Here is a 20,565-nt window from a genome sequence, read left to right as displayed (position 1 = left end):
TGGAGGGGTCAAAGGTATGAGTTGTGCGATGGGAAAAACATGGTGCAATGGGTGCCTCCTTGGTTTTAATGCTGCCAAAGATAAGAGTGTTTCATCAAGGAATGAAGACGGTCAGGCTTGGCACTGACTCACAATAGTGAAGTGGAGTGTGCTACGGTGTCTTTTTCGTGCTTTGGCAGCCCTGACAAATCCCCTGAAGGGATATCTCGGCCTCTGCTAGTACGACAAAACAAATACTGACAGAGTAGATATGTAAATTCCTGTAGTAACTCTGTGTACACCTCTTGTATTTGGTTGTTGCAGATGTGAATGCATGCTTGTTCAAGAGAAAGATTATGTCGTGACAGTAAAAGTAACACTTCAAAGATCCTGCTTCCATGTATGCATGTTTGTGTTGCACTTATTTTTTCAGGTTGTGTGCACATGCTCCATTTTTGGCAGACTCTCGTAACTGCCATCGAGAAACGCTGTCACAGCATTGAGTTCTGCCACTGTCTCTCTTTGTGTCTGTCTATGTTTACTATAGCCACAGGGCTGTCATTATCACACACAAAAAAGCCCTGTCATAAATGAACAGCTGATGAAAGAATGCATAGGCATGCAACTTTTTATTACCTTAAAGATTCTAATCTGAAAGTTGCAGAAGGAGCTGGATCGACTCCAGACAAAACAGAAGAAACAATTCAGACAAAATTAAAATCAAGAAAGACATAAAAATGATCTTTTGTGATGAGAAGGATGTTGAAAGAAAAAAAAAGAAAAGAAAACACTCATACTTTTTTAGTGTTCAAGACACTGTGACCTCTTGCCTGGAAGACTGGCACAACAATAAAAGAAGCCATTGCTTATCTGGAAGATTTGAGGAGGAGGATGCAAAAAAGAAGTCGAAGAACTATGAAGCATTTCTCAGTAAACATGGCTGGATTCTTCTTTCAATGATAGATCAAAAGGAATGAAAACAATATTTACAGAGGAGGGCAGCATGTGGGAAATCAAGATGAAGTTCATGCCTGAGTGTAGAGGTTTAGAATCCAGAGGATGTTTATCATCCATTACACTGATGGATTTGAGTGTGTTGTCTAAAGTACACTTGACATACCTATGGGAGGTATGGGTCCAGATGGCATACCTGTGGGAGGTATTGAAATGTCTAGGACAGAAGTGGAGTGGCAGAGAAGTATGTGAGGGTGGTGCAGGACGTGTATGAGGACTGAGAGAACGTGGAGAGGTGTGGGGTAGGAGTGACAAATGGGTTCAAGGTGGGAGGGGATTATGTTAGGGATCTGCTCTGAGCCCCTTCTTGTTTGCAACGGTTGCGGAGGGGCTGACAGATGAGGTCAGGCAGGAGTCTCTGTGGACTATGATGTTTGCAGATGACACTGTGATCTTCAGTGAGAGTAGGGGGCAGGTGGAAGTGAGCCGGGAGAGAAGAAGTCAATAGATGCAAGTCAGAATACATGTGAGTGAATGAGAAGGAGACAGGTGCAGTAGATGAGTTTAAATATCTGGGGTCACCATCCAAAGCAATAGACAGTACACAAAGAGGTGAAGAAGAGAGTTTACAAGACGGTAGTGAGTCCTGTTGTGATGCATGGTTTGGAGACGGTGACACTGATAAAAAGCCAGGAGGCAGAGCTGAAGATACTCTGATGTTATTTGAGAGTAGACACTATGAGATCAAGTTGAGTGGTTTGGAGACTAAGTTTGGACACGTGCAGGGGAGGGATAGTGGAGATATTAGGCAAAAGATGTTGAATATGGTGCTGTCAGAAAGGATGAGGAGAGGAATACCACAGGGAAGATTTATGGATGTGGTGAAGGACATGAAGAGGGTTGGTGTGATAGAGGATCAGCTGTGGCTACTCCTAAAGGAACAAGCTAGAAGAAGAAGAAGAAGAAGGAGAAGAAGGAGGAAGTCTACCACTGATGTCAAAGGACACTCTGTGCTTGAAATACCCCAAATACAACATAACAAATTTCTCAGTAGCCAAATTTATGTCTTTCTTGCTGCAAAAGCACTTAACGAAAAGGACATGCACAAGTTAAAATTACATTACTGTTTTTAATGTAAACAGCACGTTGTTATATTACCACAACTGACTTTAAACTGTTGCCACACTATTAAAAGTTCCAGTGACATTTTATATGGTATTGCACAGTCACAGAGCTGGTGTGACTCTGGGACAAGATTTCAACACCATCCATGGATTAATTTTATGGATCTGATGTAATTAATAGAACTCCTCTATGCTGTGTACCACAAGGTCAGCTCCAGAGAGATGTTGAAAGATGATGAATCAAAACTTAAGCAGTCATTAGTGGAAGTGATTTATTATGCTATAAATCATATGAATGGGAGCTTTAATCATTGGAATAACCTGTTAGGCGTGCAGTTCAGGGAGTATTGTTTTTTTTAAATGTTGGTGACAAAGTTTTATGACTGTTCATAACCTCGCTTGTTGTGTCGGCACCAGATGAATACTGGCACTATCTTGTTCAGCACTCCCTTTGGAGAATCAATAAATCTGAACTTATGCAAGATAAAAAAAATCCTCCTGAGATAAAGAAAAAATGTGTTGATGTGGTTTTTCTTGTGCAATTATTTAAAGTTTAGTCTGGAAAAATATCCACAGACAAATTCTGTTAATGTGACCCCTGACACTGAAATGTAGAAATGTTTGGGAACCTGATTTTTCTATTTTTATTTTTTCCTATTGAGTCATGCTTACTATCCACATTAAATATTGTGAGCAAATCCGTTTCATAACAAACATAAACAGGGGAATTTTGAACAAAGACAAAGAACTAAATTTGCTGATGTTCTTTAAATAGACATAATGATCTAAGGCAACAAGATAACAATATAGAAGGATGACATTTAACACTCAGTGGCCACAGGGCTATCCACTTTTAGGTAGAACTGTGCAACTGCTCATTTCTTAGTACATTTAGGCACACAGTCAAGATAACCTGCTGAAGTACAAACCAAGAAAGCTGATTTCAGTGACTTTCATGGCATGGCAGTCAGTCCCGGATCAGCTGAACTGAGTATTTCAGAAACTGCTTTATTATCTCTGGGGTTTACAGGGAATGGTCTGAAATAGAGAAAGCATCCAGTGAGCAGCAATTGTGCACATGGCTCCATCCTGTCTTTTATGAGTCATTCAGGGTCCTGGTGGTATAATAGTGTGGGGGATATTTTCTTGGTACACTTTGGGCTCCTTTGTACCAATTGAGCATTGTTTATTGCCACAGCCTACCTGAGTATCGCCATAGTGTACCCACCTTATGAAGACTGCTTGCAGAAGGATAATATGCCATGTAACAAATCACAAACCATCTCAAAATGGTTTCTTAAACATCTCAGTGAATTTTCTGTACACAAACAGCCCCCACCCTTACCACATCTCAGATCAACAGGGCACCTCTGGGATGTGGTGGAACAGGAAATTATGGATGTACAGTTGTCAGATCTGCAGGAACTGCATGATGTTGTCATGTCTATATGGACTAAAATGTCAGAGGCCAGATGAATGTTTCCAGTATCTTGCTGAATGTATCCCATGGCAAATTAAAGGAGTTTTGAAAGCTAGGTGTACCTAATAAAGTGGCCATAAGTGCATGTCCACATAATAGATACAGTTAAGAGAAATATAATCATGAAGTAAGAGCATAATGGATTAGAGAAAACCATTACTGGTTAGTAAGTAGCTTTGGTTCTTGTTTTTGAACTGGCAAAAATAATGGTAGCTAATGTCTGCCTCTGCAAAGGTTAACCCACACACACATCTGCACACAAACACATGCACAGAGTTAGAGTTGGAACACGGAGCAGGACATAAACAGGTTTGGGTTGGGCAGCAGATAACTATTTATGCAGTGAACCAAACTTTGTGCATCTGACCTTCAAAAGAAATCAACATGTGAACAAATTATACTCAAGTTTTAAGTAAATGTAACTTTACATTAGCTGTAAACTCAATATATTTACACATAGCCTAAGGCCTTTTCCTGAAATGCTGTTTACACACCGAGAAAAAGACAACTAAATGCCTATCTGGCCTAAAGTTGGGAAATTTGAGAAGCCATAACTACACCAATAAATCTGCTGATGATTATTCAGCACCCTGGCAGAGAGACAGCTGTCAGAGATATGTAGTCAGAGACAGCCAGTGTCTTTGAACCTGAGCAGAGTCTTTGTGGCAGTAGATAGATGATGCCGGGTGGAGAGCTACACTGATACTTCAGCATGGCAGCTGTGTGTGTGTGTGTGTGTGTGTGTGTGTGTGTGTGTGTGTAGCTTAGGCAACAATCTAGCAGTTAACCTTCCTTCAACTGCCAGCTGAGATGACCCAGAATAACACTGCTAATGTTTAACAAACACAGGTGACAGGGTGTATATATGTGTGTTTGTGTGTGTTTGTGTGTTTATATCCTTTGATAACCCCATCTTGACCCGGCTCATCTTCTAATAGTCCTTGTTAGGGCCACTAATCATTTCACAGACTGTTACACAACATATTTCATTCTCCCCAAGGAACACGCTGTGCTGCCGGTGACGCTCATACTTAATAAAGCCTATCCAGCAGCCTCCCTGTACAAAACAAGCACAGGCACACACACTTGCATGTAGGAGACTGTATGTTTTAGGAATAATGTGGCTTGGAGAATTTTATTACCGTGAGTAAGACGGAACATGTAAAGACTAAATCTGGTGATAAAAATATTAAAGTCTCCAGGAAAGAAATCCAGCTTGGACAACAGCACTTCATTACAGTACTGTGAAGAGCCAGCAGATGGCATCATATCATCTTGTTTGCATGGAGGTGATTAGAAACTGAGCAGCCAGTCTGGGCTGACTTGTCCTCAAGTCACGAGTGAGAAGTTTGCTGTGCCTTTATTATAAAAATTAATTATAAAAGGTTAGTAATGTTATTCTGTTTGTCTTTCTTTTCTCAGATCATGACATCTTTAAACAGTGTGAAAAAGTCTCTAGACGCTCCTCATTTCTTTATATTTTGCTCTAAGGAGCAAATAATTTTTTTAAAGGTGGTTTAAGTAATAGCCTTCTGGTCTTTCAAAGTTCTTCTTTGGATATATGCTCTTTTTTCACTCAGTTGGTTTTTATGCTGTTTTCCGGAGCTAAATTAGAAAAATGTTTTACATTTTAATAAAAAAATTGACACAAAATGATTGTGTACTCTTCCACAAACAAGAAAATTTCCCAAGAGCTATTAGTTGAAAGCCTGGCATATCTCAGCGTGCAGAGTCCTTAAAACAACTTGAGGAAACTGGACAAATGTAGGACAAAAGTTCTGATAAGTTCTGATAAATCACAGCATTTATTTCCAGTTTTTCTAGCAAATCTCAGTATGTGACATTTTCCCTTCCCTCTCCTGTGCACTTTCACCGCTCGCTAACACATTTTTTTTTGTTATTTTGTGTCATTTGTTTGATTATAACCTGTTCAGATGGATAAACTGAGGCTGCTGAGGAATGTTTGAGGTAAGATCTTTAAAGTCACAGCTCCCTCTTCTGACAGAGAAAGTATTAAGCAGCAGCTCACTCCTCTCTCTGAGAGGAAAATAATGACCATACTGAATGACCATATTGCAAATAATGCTATGAAGGGAAATCAAAAGTTTAGGATAAGATATAAAGGATGTAAATGATGAATGATGTAAAATTATTTCTAATGCCTTTTTGAATTCGAGTATTTTATAATGAAGTAACCTGATGCTGATACTTGTGAGATAAGCAATGACGTAATACTAATGACCTCAGATTTCAGCTTAAATAATACACAGAATGAGGCAGCATGATACTACCCTGATTCATAATCCAACATAACAACTCATATGTTCTGGTTCCAGAGTTTAAACCAGTTATATGAGCCAAACTTTAACCTTAAACCTTAGAATGTCTTCATTATATTCAGTTTCTATTTTAGAAACTGAATGTATATTTCTGGAATATACTAATAGATAACTTGAAGGTACTTTCCACCTAACTTCCATATCAACAAGACTTTAAAAAGCCCCTTAAAACAGATAGTTTTGGTTTCAGTGATCATGTTTTGCGATTCCCCTTGAGCTTGTAAGTGTTGCGCCAACAGGCCACCTCACAATAAGTGGTTTGAATCCACTGGCCAGCTGGGGGCATCTCCAAGTACTCCAGCTTCCTCCCACAGTGCAATAACATGCATGTTTGGTACATTAGTGATTCTAAATTGGCTGTAGGTGTCAGTGTGAGTGGGAATGTTTGTCTGCCTCTATGTATTAGGTCTGCCTGGATGGAGGGATAAAACACTTTATGACTAAACAACATTCACATCCAGCATACTTGGGTTTAAAATCTCAGAGTGTTATATTTAAAAAACTAAATTATCTGTGTACACATGACAAGAGGCAAAAGAAAATTTGTTTTTTTGTTTATTTCGGTTAACACTCCTGCATTGAATTATCCTCTTGTGTTTATTTTTAAGTGTTTTAAATTTCATTTACCCACAGTGCACTGATTTTTATGAGGCTTGGATAAGATGTGGGAAAAAGCAGTTGGTTTGGGCATATAGGACACCTACTAGGTGAGGGGTTTTGGGCATATCCTATTGAGAGAAGGCCCTGGGGCAGACCCAGGACGTGTTGGAGAGATTATGTCTCTCAGCTGGTTTGGAAATGCCTTGGTGTCCTCCTGGATGAACTGGGGGATGTGGCTGAGGAGACGGGGGTCTGGGTGTCTTTGCTTAGATTGCTGCCCTCACATAATTGCTGACCTCCATAAGTGGCCAAAGATGGATTGCTGGATGTATTTGTGATTCTGTTATGTACTCTGTTAACTGATAAAATTGACCACAAAGGGATTAAAATTTGGAGATTTTTAAATCTGGAATCAAAAATAAAAGTAAAGAGAAAACAGACGGTGAAATGCAATCTTATTAACTCATACACTAGCAACCATCCTTTTAAATGATAGACTATGGCCTGTAATTGACCAATATCTTAACCAACATAAATGGATTACTGGTAGGAAATTCAAGCTATTCCCGCAGAGATCTCTCAGTGTCCCAGAGGTCTTATCAGTTGCCCTCCTTGTCCCTTATACTCCCCTATTTGCTGCTAACTGTCGCCCAGCCAGATAGATCGGGGTCTAATAGAGAGGCCTGCTCTGTTAAGTGATTGAGCTGTAAATACAGACTGTCCCGATCTAAGACTCTCATCATCTGTAAACTCATTCAACACTCTCCGTCCTCTCCCTTGACGTCTGGGAGAGTCTGAATCATTTTCATCACTGAGCGGGGAGGGGCCATCTCTGATCAGGAGACAGAAAGAGGAAAGAGAGTGAGCCACACAGCTCATAGTATAAACATATACGTGTGTGTGTGTGTTTCTGTGCGTGTACAAATGTGCATGTGAGAGGGTGCTGAAGCATCAAACTACACCCCCGAGATGATCTTTCTATCAGCCCCACAGAGAACTGAGATTGTCCCGGGCAAAATTTATGAAAATGGTCATAAAAGGTAAAGACTTCAGAAATGGAATATGTCGATAAAACCCACAGCGGCACAATATATGGCAGTTTACTGAAGAGATGAGTGGCCCGGCTGTTAGACAACTCAAACCTAATTTTCTCAAGTCTTGTAAGTCAACAACCCTAAAGGTTTCATAAATCTTAATATAGGACAGATTCATCTAGAACATATTTACTGTTTTGATGGTGTGCCAACGGAGCATTAATTGCATCACTACAAGAGCTCTAATGGCAAAATTTGCTGTTTTATATCAAAAAGCATTAATGTGCAGAAAGTTACTCTAGCTCAGCAATTTTTAAAAATTGAAATGAGTTATATTTTATGGGCAATGCCACAATTATTCCCTTAATTTTGAAGCATAAATAAAATACGTTGATGCTTTAAATGTTTCAGATTCTGATTCTGCAAAATAGGAAATGGATTTCAGAAAATATTGAATCATGATTAAGTATATCTTTCTCCCTTGGTGGTTTGCTCCAAGTTTGAAATAGAAAACTGTGAAGTTAATGATACTGAGCTTATACAAAGACTTTAAAAAGAAATCTGGCAAGTGGCTCTTTTATCTCCTAATCTGGATTCCTGACTTGAAATCAATCGGGTTAAAGTGAAGTCAACTCGTTTTAATTTCATGGACTGTCCAGTCATATCTCATTAAGAACAATTAATGACCCGCTGCACCTCTGACAGACAATACTCTGATCAGCTGACCAGATTTATTGGTGAGTCACAAAATAAGTATTTAGTGAAGAATTCTTAATGTGCATTGAAAATCTGTAAACTCTTTAATCTGTTTTCATACACCTACAGGTTTTATTACATCAACCTTTCTGGAATGGGAATCAACAATGTGCAATTTGGTGTCTTTGCTTTGGACCGTTTTGGCCCTAAAAAAACCACAAGTGCCAATTTAACTTTAACAAATATCCTACATTTTCCCCCTTCTGCACTCGGCCCTTTGACTGCAGGATGCTCCACATGGGCAGTGGAGCCTGCAGAGCCAGACAACCAAGGGGGACGCTTTATGAAAGCCAGCGACTCCTCCCACTGGAATCAAACCTCCCCCTGGACCCTAACCGTTTTACTAGCACAGAAGGGCAATAAGCGCTAAAGGAAAACAATTATACCCCAATCATTTCCAATTCTTTGGCAGCCATGGGCCAAAATGTCTGAGGATGAAGGTTGCAGGGCACTAGAACAGGGCACAGCTATGAAAACCAACAAGAAAACATCTTCAGGAGCTGCTTAAAAGCTAAACAGAAAAGGCGGGCAATATTTTACTTTACATCCTTTAAAAAAGAATCTACTATGAAAAAATCCTCAACTATGCAATGAGCAAGAATAGCTCTAAACATGTTTTTTTTAAATGCCAAAAAACTGCTTCTGTAAAGGGCCAGTACAAAATACAAAAATAATATCTTTAACTCTTTGTACGTTACAGAAATAGTATGTAAAAAAAATAATGAGGAAAGGCAGTATTGATTGTTTCAGTTGTTTGGCAGCAGAGATATCAGAGGCTTATATCTTAAAGTGGAAAAATAAATCCAGAAGTCTCTGTAATTCTACACTGAAAATGAAAGCATACAGTAAAGTATTTTCCTTTATATTATCAGGGTTATGTAAAATGCACACTGGGTAAATAGATCCATTCTAGCAGGTAGGAATCGGTCCTTAACTGCTATTTCATATGTGCCAGAGCATTAATTAAACCCTATGACTGCAGTTTATTACTACAGGGCTACCTTTGAGTTTAATGTGAATGGCTAAAATATAACACAAAACTTTTAAGGCCTTGTACGAGTCAGTGGTCATGCTCAGTGTCAGGAGTGAAGCTGCTCTAGGGAAGCTGGATCAACACTAATCCTCCTCCCATGGAGGTCACAGTCTAGTTATGAGAGGCAAAGGTTCCCTTTGCTGTTTGCAGCTCAGCTTCCATTAGCAATCTGTTAGCCACAGTCCATTGAGAGGGAAGACCGCAGCACAAACTCCTGGGAGCACACAAACATACAAAGACGCACACACATGCTCACGGCACAGACCTTGTTTGATGAAAAAGAACAATTAAGGGAGAAATGAGGGAGAATCATCAGGGGAAATGGTTGATGAAGACTTTATTGATTAGAGCGGCTCCACTGATCCAGCTCTCACTGTAGCAATTACCACCGGCTGCCAGCGACAGTGGGGGCCTCACGATGTAGGGCCCCATTTGAAGACCGTGGATCTAAAAAAGAATTCTTATTTTGTGCAAGATTTTCAACAGAACATTTTCTTTATAGAAATAAGGGCCAAATGCAAGTTTTTTCCACTCGGTTCAGTCAAAAAAATAAAAAATAAAATCACAGAACACTTCAGAAAGACTGTTAATATACAACAGAGACACCTTGATTGGAAAGTATCTCTGACCTCAGGACAGATGAAAGATGGCAGACGATTACAATGTAGAATTTGCGCTTCATTATCACAAATCACTTACCAAAAGAACCCCCCCTTTCGTTGTGTAGTCCATATGCATGAAGCGGGCTAAATTCTGCATATAATTGCACGGAATAAAGCAGCGTCTTCCTCTTTTCTTTCCCTCTCTCTCTCTTTCTCTCACACACACATACAAACACCAATGATTAATTCGAATCCCTTGTGAATAAGGCAATAAAGTCTAATGGGGGCACATCTGAGTCAACATGCCTACATACCTACCAGAGAGGCCAGTTGCTGTTCGTTTGTTTGCTCAGCTAAGACAGCTTGGTATTTGTATTTAAATCAGACTGTTGTGCCTTCTCAGACCAAAGACAAAGGCAAAGAGTACGCTGCATTATCAGTGTTGTTTAATTTGCAAAACACAAGCTGCCATCTTCAAACCAGTGTTTTCTCTACTCACAGATTGCAGTGTAGTTTAAGCTTACCGGTGCACATCAATAAGACAAGAGCCTGAATTTCTTAACAAGGGGAAATAGGTTAGATCTAACTGTGTTATGAGTTTGTGGTCAAGAGCTGTTTATGTTAATGTGGCTTACGACTTGCATCTTCATCACTGCAGCTGAGGAATCAAGCTCAAAGGTCAGATGAGGTGACCTTGGGAAACCTTTATTTGACTAGAGGATGTGAAGAAAATGTAATCTTTGAAGTGACCTGGTTTGTTGCAAATACAACATGAGTGGCTTCATAAAGGAACCCAAGCAATGGCCAACTCCATTTTTGAGTTACTGAGGGAAATGCCTGTTGAGAATTTACATTTTCTGTAAACACACAATGCTAAAACTAGGCTGAAATTGAAAACTCATTTTGGGCATGGGACGACACCAGTCCTTCCAATCACATCTGCCATTACACAGCCACTGCGCTCATTCTGCAGTTCACTAACTACAGTCTCACAAATTCACAACCTCATGAACTATTTAGCAAGGGCACAGAAACAAAACAGAGATAATGGTCAATGGAAAAATATAAAGGGACAAACACAATCTGTTTCTGCCCTAGATGGAGATGAATGGAGTGTAATCCACCGGCTTCCATCACACCTACACGCCCTGCACCGTGGCTGCTCCCTGCTTAACTGCAATGATGATTAATCCTACACCCACTATTTATATTTCCTAATTGTAATTAGCGTGAATTATCAATTATGGTTAGTGCCTAATTGCCCTTCATAAAGACAGCTCCCCAGGTTTAAACGGGTCCATTTAAATAATGTAACTAATAGCTCTTGCCTTTACGTTGCAGATATATCTTCATTGTTCCACGCGTGAACCGTGATGGTTGCTCGTAATTTAACAGGGCAATCGAGAGAAGGAGTGCAGGTGGCACTGCGGGACTAATTATTGTTAATGAATTATGATGTGACCTTCTCAGAACAATGGCTAATCAATGCTTGTGTTGAGTGACAGTGCGCTCTGTGCAGATGCCAGAGCCATTACTAGCAGGCCTCAGCCTTGTGGAAAACAGGCAGCTGCAGCTCTTTCTGCCTGTATCCTCTTGGTCTTTCTAATTGTGCACACTCTCCTCTACTCACCACAACATTCACCTCCCTAGACTGCAATTGCATTTTTTGTGTGGACAAGAGATGCTGGCCAAAATACCTATGTAGACTAATTTGCGCTCCATATAATCTATAGTCCAGCAGGGACAATAAATTAAGCTTTGTACAAATGACAAAATGCTGCTATGTAACACATTTACACCATTCAGTCTTTGCTGTTTGTATTTCATTTCTAAGTGTTTTTACCAGTATGACATCAGTGTTTAATGCTGTTATCCAGTTACCGTGTGACTGAGGTTAAAGAATAGAAATGAGATCAAGAGCTCTAATCACTCTCATCTCTCTCATGAGCTACAATCATGATTTTGATAAATGTATACCTATAAAGGACACAAACCATCCTCTACAATCTGTCCTCAGATACTTGGATACTTGTTCAGATAAATTCAGATATATTCATAAATTCATTTTGTCTCGAATCGAACACTGCATGTGCACTTTTATGTGCTGATTGCAGCTTTTCACTGTGATTGGTGGGCTAGATTCTGCATTTCCTGAAGCTTTCCAATTTGTAAAACTCTGGACACAAACGTGGGATTAAATTCTTCCACAGTGAAGAGAACAGGCTAACGCTAGTGGTCAGCACTGCTACTTTACAGGAAATATTTTTAAGTTCCAAGTATTCGATCGATGTAACCACCGTGATGCCACCCATTGGCGAAGTCATGAAATGAAGCCTCCAGCTGAACATTTCCGCTGTCATCATTTTGGTGTTTGAAAGCTGACATGATGAGCAAGAAGTGAATCTGAGCACAAAACTGGGAACACCCCATGCTCACTGGTTAACGACTTGATATTGACAAGGTGTCTGTAAGTGAGCATAGTGTCTGTAATCCTCAAATAATGACCATAATTTACAAAACTTCATGTTTTATTCAACATGAGTGCATGAACTCACCAGGAAAGTGTTTGCTGGAGCATTTTAAGTTCAGCAGAACAGGTAGACTTTCTTCAACTAGAGAAGCCGCCCCCTGCTGACATTTAAAGAGAATGGACGCGGTCTTTGTGTGTGGATGTCTTTGTGCCTTTGTGGGTTTCCTCTGGTTGCTCCAGTGTCCTCACACAGTTTAAATATAAGTTAACCAGCTGTGTGTCAAACTGAGAACCAAATACAGACAAATAAACTGTGTGAATGAAACAAAAGACAGGCTGCTCATCACATTCTGCAGCAAAAGTGACAGCAGAAATAAAAAAACAAACAAAGAGAGCAGGCACAGGGTCATATGATGATAAACAGAGGGAAATGCAAGACTATATGTATATGCACAGGCGGTTGACTGGTAAGTGAGACACAGGTAGGAAGAAGGCACAAGTGGAAACAAGCGAGGTAGGGCAGAAAAGAATAAAAGCAAGAAAAGGAACAAACAGAGGAAGCAAAATCACAAGACACATGTGAAAACTAACCTTTCAAAGTAAAATAAGAAGTAACCAAAAGACAAATAACTAACCTTCAACATTAGGACTAACACTAAAGTTGAAGAAAGAGGCAGAGAAACATGGAAGACAGGAGGAAAGGGAAAACTAAAAACACAAAAGGGCCACAGATATGGTGAGGACCTTAATGCTCTCAATGTCTCTCAGTCCCCTGTTGGGTTGGCGATGGTGTTCAGTCTCCATCCATTCAAGGTAAGCTACAGCTTTGCGTGCTCAGTCTCTGACCATTATAGTACACCAGATGCTTGTAGCGTAGGTACATGATTCAAACATTGGGTATTCAAACAGAAACAGGCCCGTTTAGCTTTGTGCATCCAAAAAAACACAAAAACTAACTAATAGAAAACACACATAAATCTAACTCAGGGCAGTTTTTCCATGACTGTGGATAAAACAAGTCTTGGGTAAAATGGCTACCCTTTCAACTACACCCTCCAGTCATTATTTGGTACAAAGTTTGCACACTTTCCTGACCCGACTACACTATTCTGTGACGCTAGCTGATAACACCAATGTATGAACTGACCTTTACCTTGTTGTGACAGTAGTGTGGTATGACTGACAGTGTCCCTCAGCATAATTTACCCCCATCCCACATCACCCTCCATCTCCTCTGCGAGGCAGTTGACCCCTTTACAAATCACCCCCAACTTTACACATCTGCTGCCTGTCAGCATCTGCTCGGCGCACTCACCCGTCCCTCCTGTAATGAAAAACTCTCATTACTCGCCTCCACCCAACAGGTATACAGGCCGTTAGGACAATTACTGGGCAATGCCACTGACCTTGTTGTCAGAGAGTCACACAAACACAGAGGGCTAACTGAAAGAAGGCCTGGCTGGTTGTAGCATCCACAGGCATGTGGTGAACACAGAAGAGCTGGCAAAAAAAGGTGAAAAAGGTGAAGCTTTATGTCCATTTAGGAATATTATACTGTATTGATCTACACTGGCACACATCAGTGCCAATGGCCTGCAAACACAGTGAATGCTTTGAGATAACTCCAGAAAAATGATTAAAACTACTAATGTGCATGTTAAATGTACTCAAAAATTGATTGACAGCAGGCAGGTTTTCTTTATGTTTCATGTATCTCCACTTAAGAGCTGTTGACTTCTTACACTTTTTGTTATTTATAAAACTGTCAGACCATCGGGTGCTTAATTTAAGAGACAGTTTAGTTTAGTTTAGTTTACAACCAAAACAATGAAACCTCACTCTACTATGTTGGTTTTAAAGGATCAAATTAGACTTTTTTAAGTTCACTTGAGTCATTATTGTTATTTCAGTGAAACACTGCGCACTATAAAAACTTGATTTACTCAAAAATCTTATATAAATGGTGATTGCACTCAACTGTACTAAGTAGCTCCTGAGAAGGTGAGTGCTTTTTTACTCTAAAATGTGGAACAGAGTCACTGAAAAGCCTTTGTGTTAACATTCAGAAAATGTGAAATTCCATTTATGTTGATTTGAAAGAATTCTCTTTAATAATTCAGTTCAGAAAAGGCCTACATGATCTGGGAATAAGATGCCTAAACAAGCTCAACATCAAAAGTAAGTTAAAAATATAACTGAAAGGTTATATGTCAGAAACACTGGAATGAAGCAACAAAGAAGAGCATTCAACCTCTTTTCTTTTCTGTTTCTATGTTAACAGCTTTCTGAAGCTGCACTTAGAAGCACAATGTAGAATTTTGCTAAATGTCAACATAAGAATGGCAACAAAAACTCCTAACAATATTATATTTAGCAGATATGAAATCAAATTTTCTTGTTCTTAATTTCACACGTGTTAGTTTCCTTTCTTTTTTTTATTTAATTTTTTGTTTCTGATCTTTCTCATTTACTCTTCCACACTCTTTTCCTGTCATCTTTCCACTGTCTCCCTCAACATGAACATGAGTGCCAAAGCATGCAAGCCCATGACTATATTCTTCAGTAATATGTCTTAAAAAGTTTTGGCAGCTGGTGCAGAGGATATACTGGGCCCTTAAAGGTTAACCAGACACTTGCTGAGCCTTTGTTTGAGTCCCACTTTACAGGAGATTTGGGGAGACTGTGGACTTTTGAGAAAACAATAGACACTACAGTGTGTGAGTAGAACTGGAGCTCATAATGTTGCTCCTGCCATTTAGACAAATTATCTGATGTTTAGCAGACTGGGGGCAGCCTCCCTGTGAAGTGACGACTTTACTGACCCTGGAGGGGGGTCTTGGCTGGAAGTGTGTCTCTTTGGCTCCCCACTGTGTTCGACAAGGAATTCTCCTCCTCTTTGAAGTCTCCTTCTGGCCCGTACAGACTCGGAGCTGAACCAGCTGCTGTTCCCGCTCACTGAAGTCTACCTGAGGGCCTCTTTGTCCTAGAGGCTCGTCCCTTTTGTCCCACTCAAACAGATGTCCAGCCACTGGGCTTTCACGTAGGAAGTTGTAAACCTCCAATGTGCACTGGGCTCTATTCATATGGAGGGACTACAGTAATGGCCGTGCAAGGTGCCATACACATGTAAATGCTGACATGCGGACACCCTGTAGTGGTGGCTTCAACAAATGTTTGACTATGTAACTACAGACTGTGCCAGTCCAGAAGGCTATGACTGGAAAGTAATAAAACTCCCATGTAACACAGTAATCATCTTGACCTGTGTAAGTAACACAGGAAACTGTGTAGGGGGGCCTTTAACAGTGTGCAAACACGTGTAGATCCCCCATGAGCAAGAAAGTAAGTAATTTTTTTAATTATATGGCACCTTTCAAAACCAATGTTAAGAGGTACTTTGCAAAAGAATAAAGAACAAAGACATTAACAATCATTATAGCACTAGTAGCCTGTATTACAGAGATATTGCTTGTCTGCCTTCTGTCTCATACTCACAACATAAGGACCTCACAGGCTTAGATAGTTAAATTTACATTACAATTTTATTACACAAGTACATTTTTGCAATGACTCTTAAGTCTATTTCTAGTAAAACATGAAAAAGAGCGGGGATTAACTCAAAATAAAGTATTACGAATAATTTAGATCATTCTAAGATTGAAAGAAGTTTCGAGCAAGACGATCTGTGCAGTTTCACTTACTAGTTTAGCTTCCCAGTATCCAAAATAACTGTCTGTTACCCGTCAGGTTTTATCTTTATTGGACACCTGCTGAGAATATTGATCCGGTGCTGGTTTCACCATTTTAGCCTTCAGCAGGCATCAAGCTCCAAACAACCTCGTGTCACTTTTTATTGAATACTAATTGCAAGCACTATGGATCCGATTGACTGTGAATATAAATCGATTGCACGAGGTGAGAAAACAATCAGCTGCATTCATACTGTGCCTGCAATTTAGCTTTGAATGCAGCATATAGATTAGTGAATACTCATGAATTCCTATGTCTTTGTTTAATTTCCTCTAGTATTCGAGTAAATTTTACATCTTCAATTATCAATAAAGAACAGACTTTGTCATTTGAGACTTTATCTTCTGCCCTTAAAATGTATACATTTCTTGCAGTCCACAGGAATCTAATGTACAGGGCTCTTAAAAATACTGAGACTAAGGCTACTAAGACTAATTTCGCGACAGATAAGATAAAAGAGTTATATCAGAAGGCTGGCATTATAAATAGGGAAACATTCTGGAGGGAAGGGTTTAAACTGCCATCAGAGATGTTTTTTTTTTTTTGCAATATTTTAAGCCAAATCTAATGTGTTAGAAGTGACATTATTGTCATAATACTTGTAAATAATCATTATCAGTGTACTTCTAAATATTTAGTCAACATCTAAATATAATCTGACTACTTTACAAGCCTACAATTTCAGTGGCAGCAAATAAACAGCTATCTGTTTACAGGAAGACTCTGAAAACCCCTGATTTCTGCTAAAAGATATACGAAAGTCCTCGTCCTAGTGATGTCTACAAAAAAAGGGAGAGAGAGAGAGTCCAATTTGGGGAGACGGGGCGATCTCTGATATGGATCAACTGCCATCTGTGCACAATTTACTTTCAGGTCGCGAATTGCGGAATTTAATGATATGGGTGATTATCGGCGAATACTTTGAGCCCATTAGGGGGTCGTGTGAAACGCTAATAGTGTTTGTGTCACGTGTCTGGTTTGGAGACGGGTGGGGGGGATAGACGCTTTAAAGACTGCGCTCCGGTCACGCTGCGAGACTGACAGACTGAAGCAGAGGAGTGAACACAACACTAATAGGTGATCACCACCACAGAATCCGGTCTGAAGTTTGAAAACAAGGAGCAGACTAAGCTATGAGAAGTTTCTCTCCGGGCGCGTAATCGAGCACATCAGCACATTTATCTCCAAGAGTCTTTCTGCGTAAAGGATGCCTCAGCTGAAGAAGTGACAATGACGTCCAGTCATAAGATTTCCTTTTCTATAGTTGACATATTGGATCCGAACAAATTCAACAGTAAGAAGGTAAACGAACTTTCCATCATCAAGGAGAAGTTGTTACCTGCGCCAAACGCGGAGAGAACAACTTTGGAGTCGGACAGCACTGCAGGTGGAGACTCCAGACTCGAGCGCACAGAAGCAGGTAGAGAAAACGCCTCAATTTTATTATTTTAAAACACACCTCATAGCTTGGCTCTAATCTTTTCATTAAATATATTATTGTTTGCGTGCTTGGATCTGTAAATTAGTTAAAACACACAGGCATATCTTGTGCATATTTATAACTGAATGCCTAAATGAGACGTCTGAACACTGTAAAATGAGGACGTATGAAATAAGTTAAATATTTGAATTACTTGAAAAGTTTTATTTTCCCTGAGCCGAGACCAAATAGCAGAAAGTGAGGCGCTATCTCTCAGATTTATTGTCATCTCTGTATGACCTTCCCTTAATTTCCAAGGCTGCGTTTCCTTTCAAGGAAGCCACAAAGGCTTGCTCCCAGAGCCCCAGTATGTGATTGGCATTGGGACAGGCAGGCTAGATAATTGTTTAAATCGTCCCATTGAGGATGCCTCTGCGCGCTTTGATCGATATCCCATTACTGCATCCTGCATATCTCCCTCCAGCACCTTGCAGGTACAAACTTCACACCCCATCCATGTCTGATCCTAAATATCGTTCGATTAAAACTTCCCTTTAAATAGATGACATTTATCGATCCACCCGCAAATATGAAACTCCATTAGCACGTCATGGCTGAGGTGGCGAAGCTTGGATTTAGACGGGATTTCTTTCCGCAACATGACATTTGAGGCTCTGTGTGGTTTATAAATTATTTAAGGATTAGTGACCAAATCTTCCCCTCCTCAGAATCTATGCTTTGTTCCGCTCCAGCGACCCCAGGATCCTAATCAAACGCTTTACAGATGTCAACTCCTAGGCCTTCTATGTTTGGTAAACTGCAGTTCACACGGAACAAAGAGGAAAATCACTCCACAAGGAACACGCATTTCCTAATCAGGTTACACGTGATGTCTGTCCTGCCAGGAACTGTCCTTCAGCACCACGGAGTTAAATCCACTCCTTGGCGTTTGGTCCCAATTGTTTAAATAACAGACTCACTTAAATGTCACCGTTTTCCTCTAAAATCAAATAAAGAACCTCTTTAAAAACACAGCTCAGTCTTGCGAATCACCTCAAAAATTAGTCACCTAATTTTGCCCGAGCAAGGAAAACTATGGTTTCTTCTCATACTTTGTCAACTAACACCTCACAACTGCAGCTCAACTCAATTTTAGAGGAAAATAAATAATATTTAAATTGGGCAATTCTTCACTGGGTTTGCTGCTGCGACTTTCAGGATGTGAACTGACTTTTCTTTTTCTTTTTTAACACAGAAGATGCAAGAGATGAGCAATCTGCACTCTCCAGGCATCCCGAAGTTGTTGTAGACTCCAATCTGCTCTCCCCACCTGCGGACACGGAGCCCTGTCTGACCGGGCAACAGGACAGTGGAGATGGGGAGTCAGCGGTCACCTTGCAGGACCAGTCAACGCACAAGCGCCGGCGCCCGGACCAGGCCTGTGCCAAACCACGGCGAGCCAGAACAGCTTTCACTTACGAACAGCTTGTGGCCCTGGAAAACAAGTTCCGCGCAACTCGGTACTTGTCTGTGTGCGAGAGACTAAACCTGGCTTTGTCACTAAGTCTGACCGAAACCCAGGTGAAAATCTGGTTCCAGAACCGGAGGACCAAGTGGAAAAAGCAGAACCCCGGGGCGGACAGCACCTTGCAGCCCGGCTCCAACTCCCTTATTAATGTTAGTCCGAACCCAGCCACGTGTGGGTCGAGCTCTGCCAGCTTCCACCAAACTTTCTCCAACTTCACCTCTGGAAATGTGATCTTCCACGCAGCGGGTGGTGTTCCGCTTTCAACCACAGGAGGGCTCCTGCATCCCTTCATGTCCAGCGGATTCGTCCAGCCGTCTTACTTTAATCCACATTTATAAAACAAACCAAGACTGATATGTTGCAGCTGGTTATACTCGGAGAAAAGTGATTTTTTGTAACACTTTGGGACAAAATAAATGCTCACATGTTGTCAAACTGACTCACCACGATGAGAGTTTAAAATTATCAATGCCCTATAAAAGGCTATATTTCCAAAATAAGTGACCCATAACTTGTGAGCTCAACCATAATTTAAGCAATTATTTAAGTGTTTCTTAGTTCTGCACTAATAGTTTGTGACTGGATCTGCTGACACACCCCTCAACAGTTGATTTGACAGCTCATATTCTGTATCAGCATATTGTGTTACACCTGAACCTGTGGCATATTGGTAAACTGTTTCTACCTCCCAAGTGAATGCACATCTTTTTCTCTTGCCATTTATACAAAATTATCAGTGTAACTTATAATAATAAAAAAACATGAAACGTGTATGTGTGTATCTTGTATCAGCATTAAAATGAGAGTACATTTGCAGAATATTCACTAAGATGTCTGTCTAAATAAGTAAATAAATCTGGGTAAATTCCCAGATGATTAAACATGCAACTATTTTGCTGGTAATACCTGAAATGAGTAAAGAAAATCAACATCTTATTTATGCAAGATAATTCATAATTTTATTGGGGAGGGGGTTATATTGGTTGGGTCTGATTATTGGGGGGGTCATAACCCCCCTAACCCCCCTGGAAATTACGCCCCTGTTATTGATATAACTGATTATTCTAAATATTGTTAAATATTGTTGTTATTCTAAATTTGTTAGCATTGACTCATAAATCATTATTGTTATTAAGACTAATCAGTTTAGGCACATGACCTATTAGTTATTTTCATGCACTATGTTGTTGTGTTGGATTGTTTGTTATCCATACTTACAAAACATTAGAGAACATTTTCTCAGCTAGAAACTCACAACTATATTGAAAGAGCACCGGTTTTAGGTGATAAAAGATTTCAATTTAAACAATATTTATACAAGACAAAACTAAATACAGAAGAAAACACTAATAGGGGCCCAGAATTTCACATTCAGCATATCCCTATACTTGGCCATCAATACAGCAGTTAATTCCAGTTTACACCTTACCTTATCACTTTATGGATATGCAAAAATGACTAATTACTGACTTTACTATGCGGATAATACTTTTTCA

General features: G+C 40.0%; 1 protein-coding gene across 1 annotated transcript; it reads left to right on the top strand.

Annotated features, from left to right (window-relative positions):
- The first annotated feature begins 15,701 nt into the window (after positions 1 to 15,701).
- nkx1.2la (NK1 transcription factor related 2-like,a) lies at positions 15,702 to 19,407 on the top strand. The gene is made up of 3 exons (XM_063492195.1): positions 15,702 to 15,713; positions 17,328 to 17,541; positions 18,797 to 19,407. Exons 1-3 carry the CDS (start codon positions 15,702 to 15,704, stop codon positions 19,405 to 19,407), a joined length of 837 nt encoding a protein of 278 aa, XP_063348265.1.
- Positions 19,408 to 20,565: the final 1,158 nt, after the last annotated feature.

The sequence above is a fragment of the Pelmatolapia mariae genome, linkage group LG13 (genome assembly GCF_036321145.2).
Source record: "Pelmatolapia mariae isolate MD_Pm_ZW linkage group LG13, Pm_UMD_F_2, whole genome shotgun sequence".
Classification (NCBI taxonomy): Eukaryota; Metazoa; Chordata; class Actinopteri; order Cichliformes; family Cichlidae; genus Pelmatolapia; species Pelmatolapia mariae.
The sequence above is the reverse complement of the archived record's forward strand: the minus strand, read 5'-3'. Positions and strand labels throughout refer to the sequence as shown.

Excerpts from the sequence above, each read along its gene's own strand:
- nkx1.2la (XM_063492195.1), top strand. Across the intron at positions 17,542-18,796 it reads ACTCGAGCGCACAGAAGCAG|AAGATGCAAGAGATGAGCAA; the intron begins GTAGAGAAAACG and ends TTTTTAACACAG.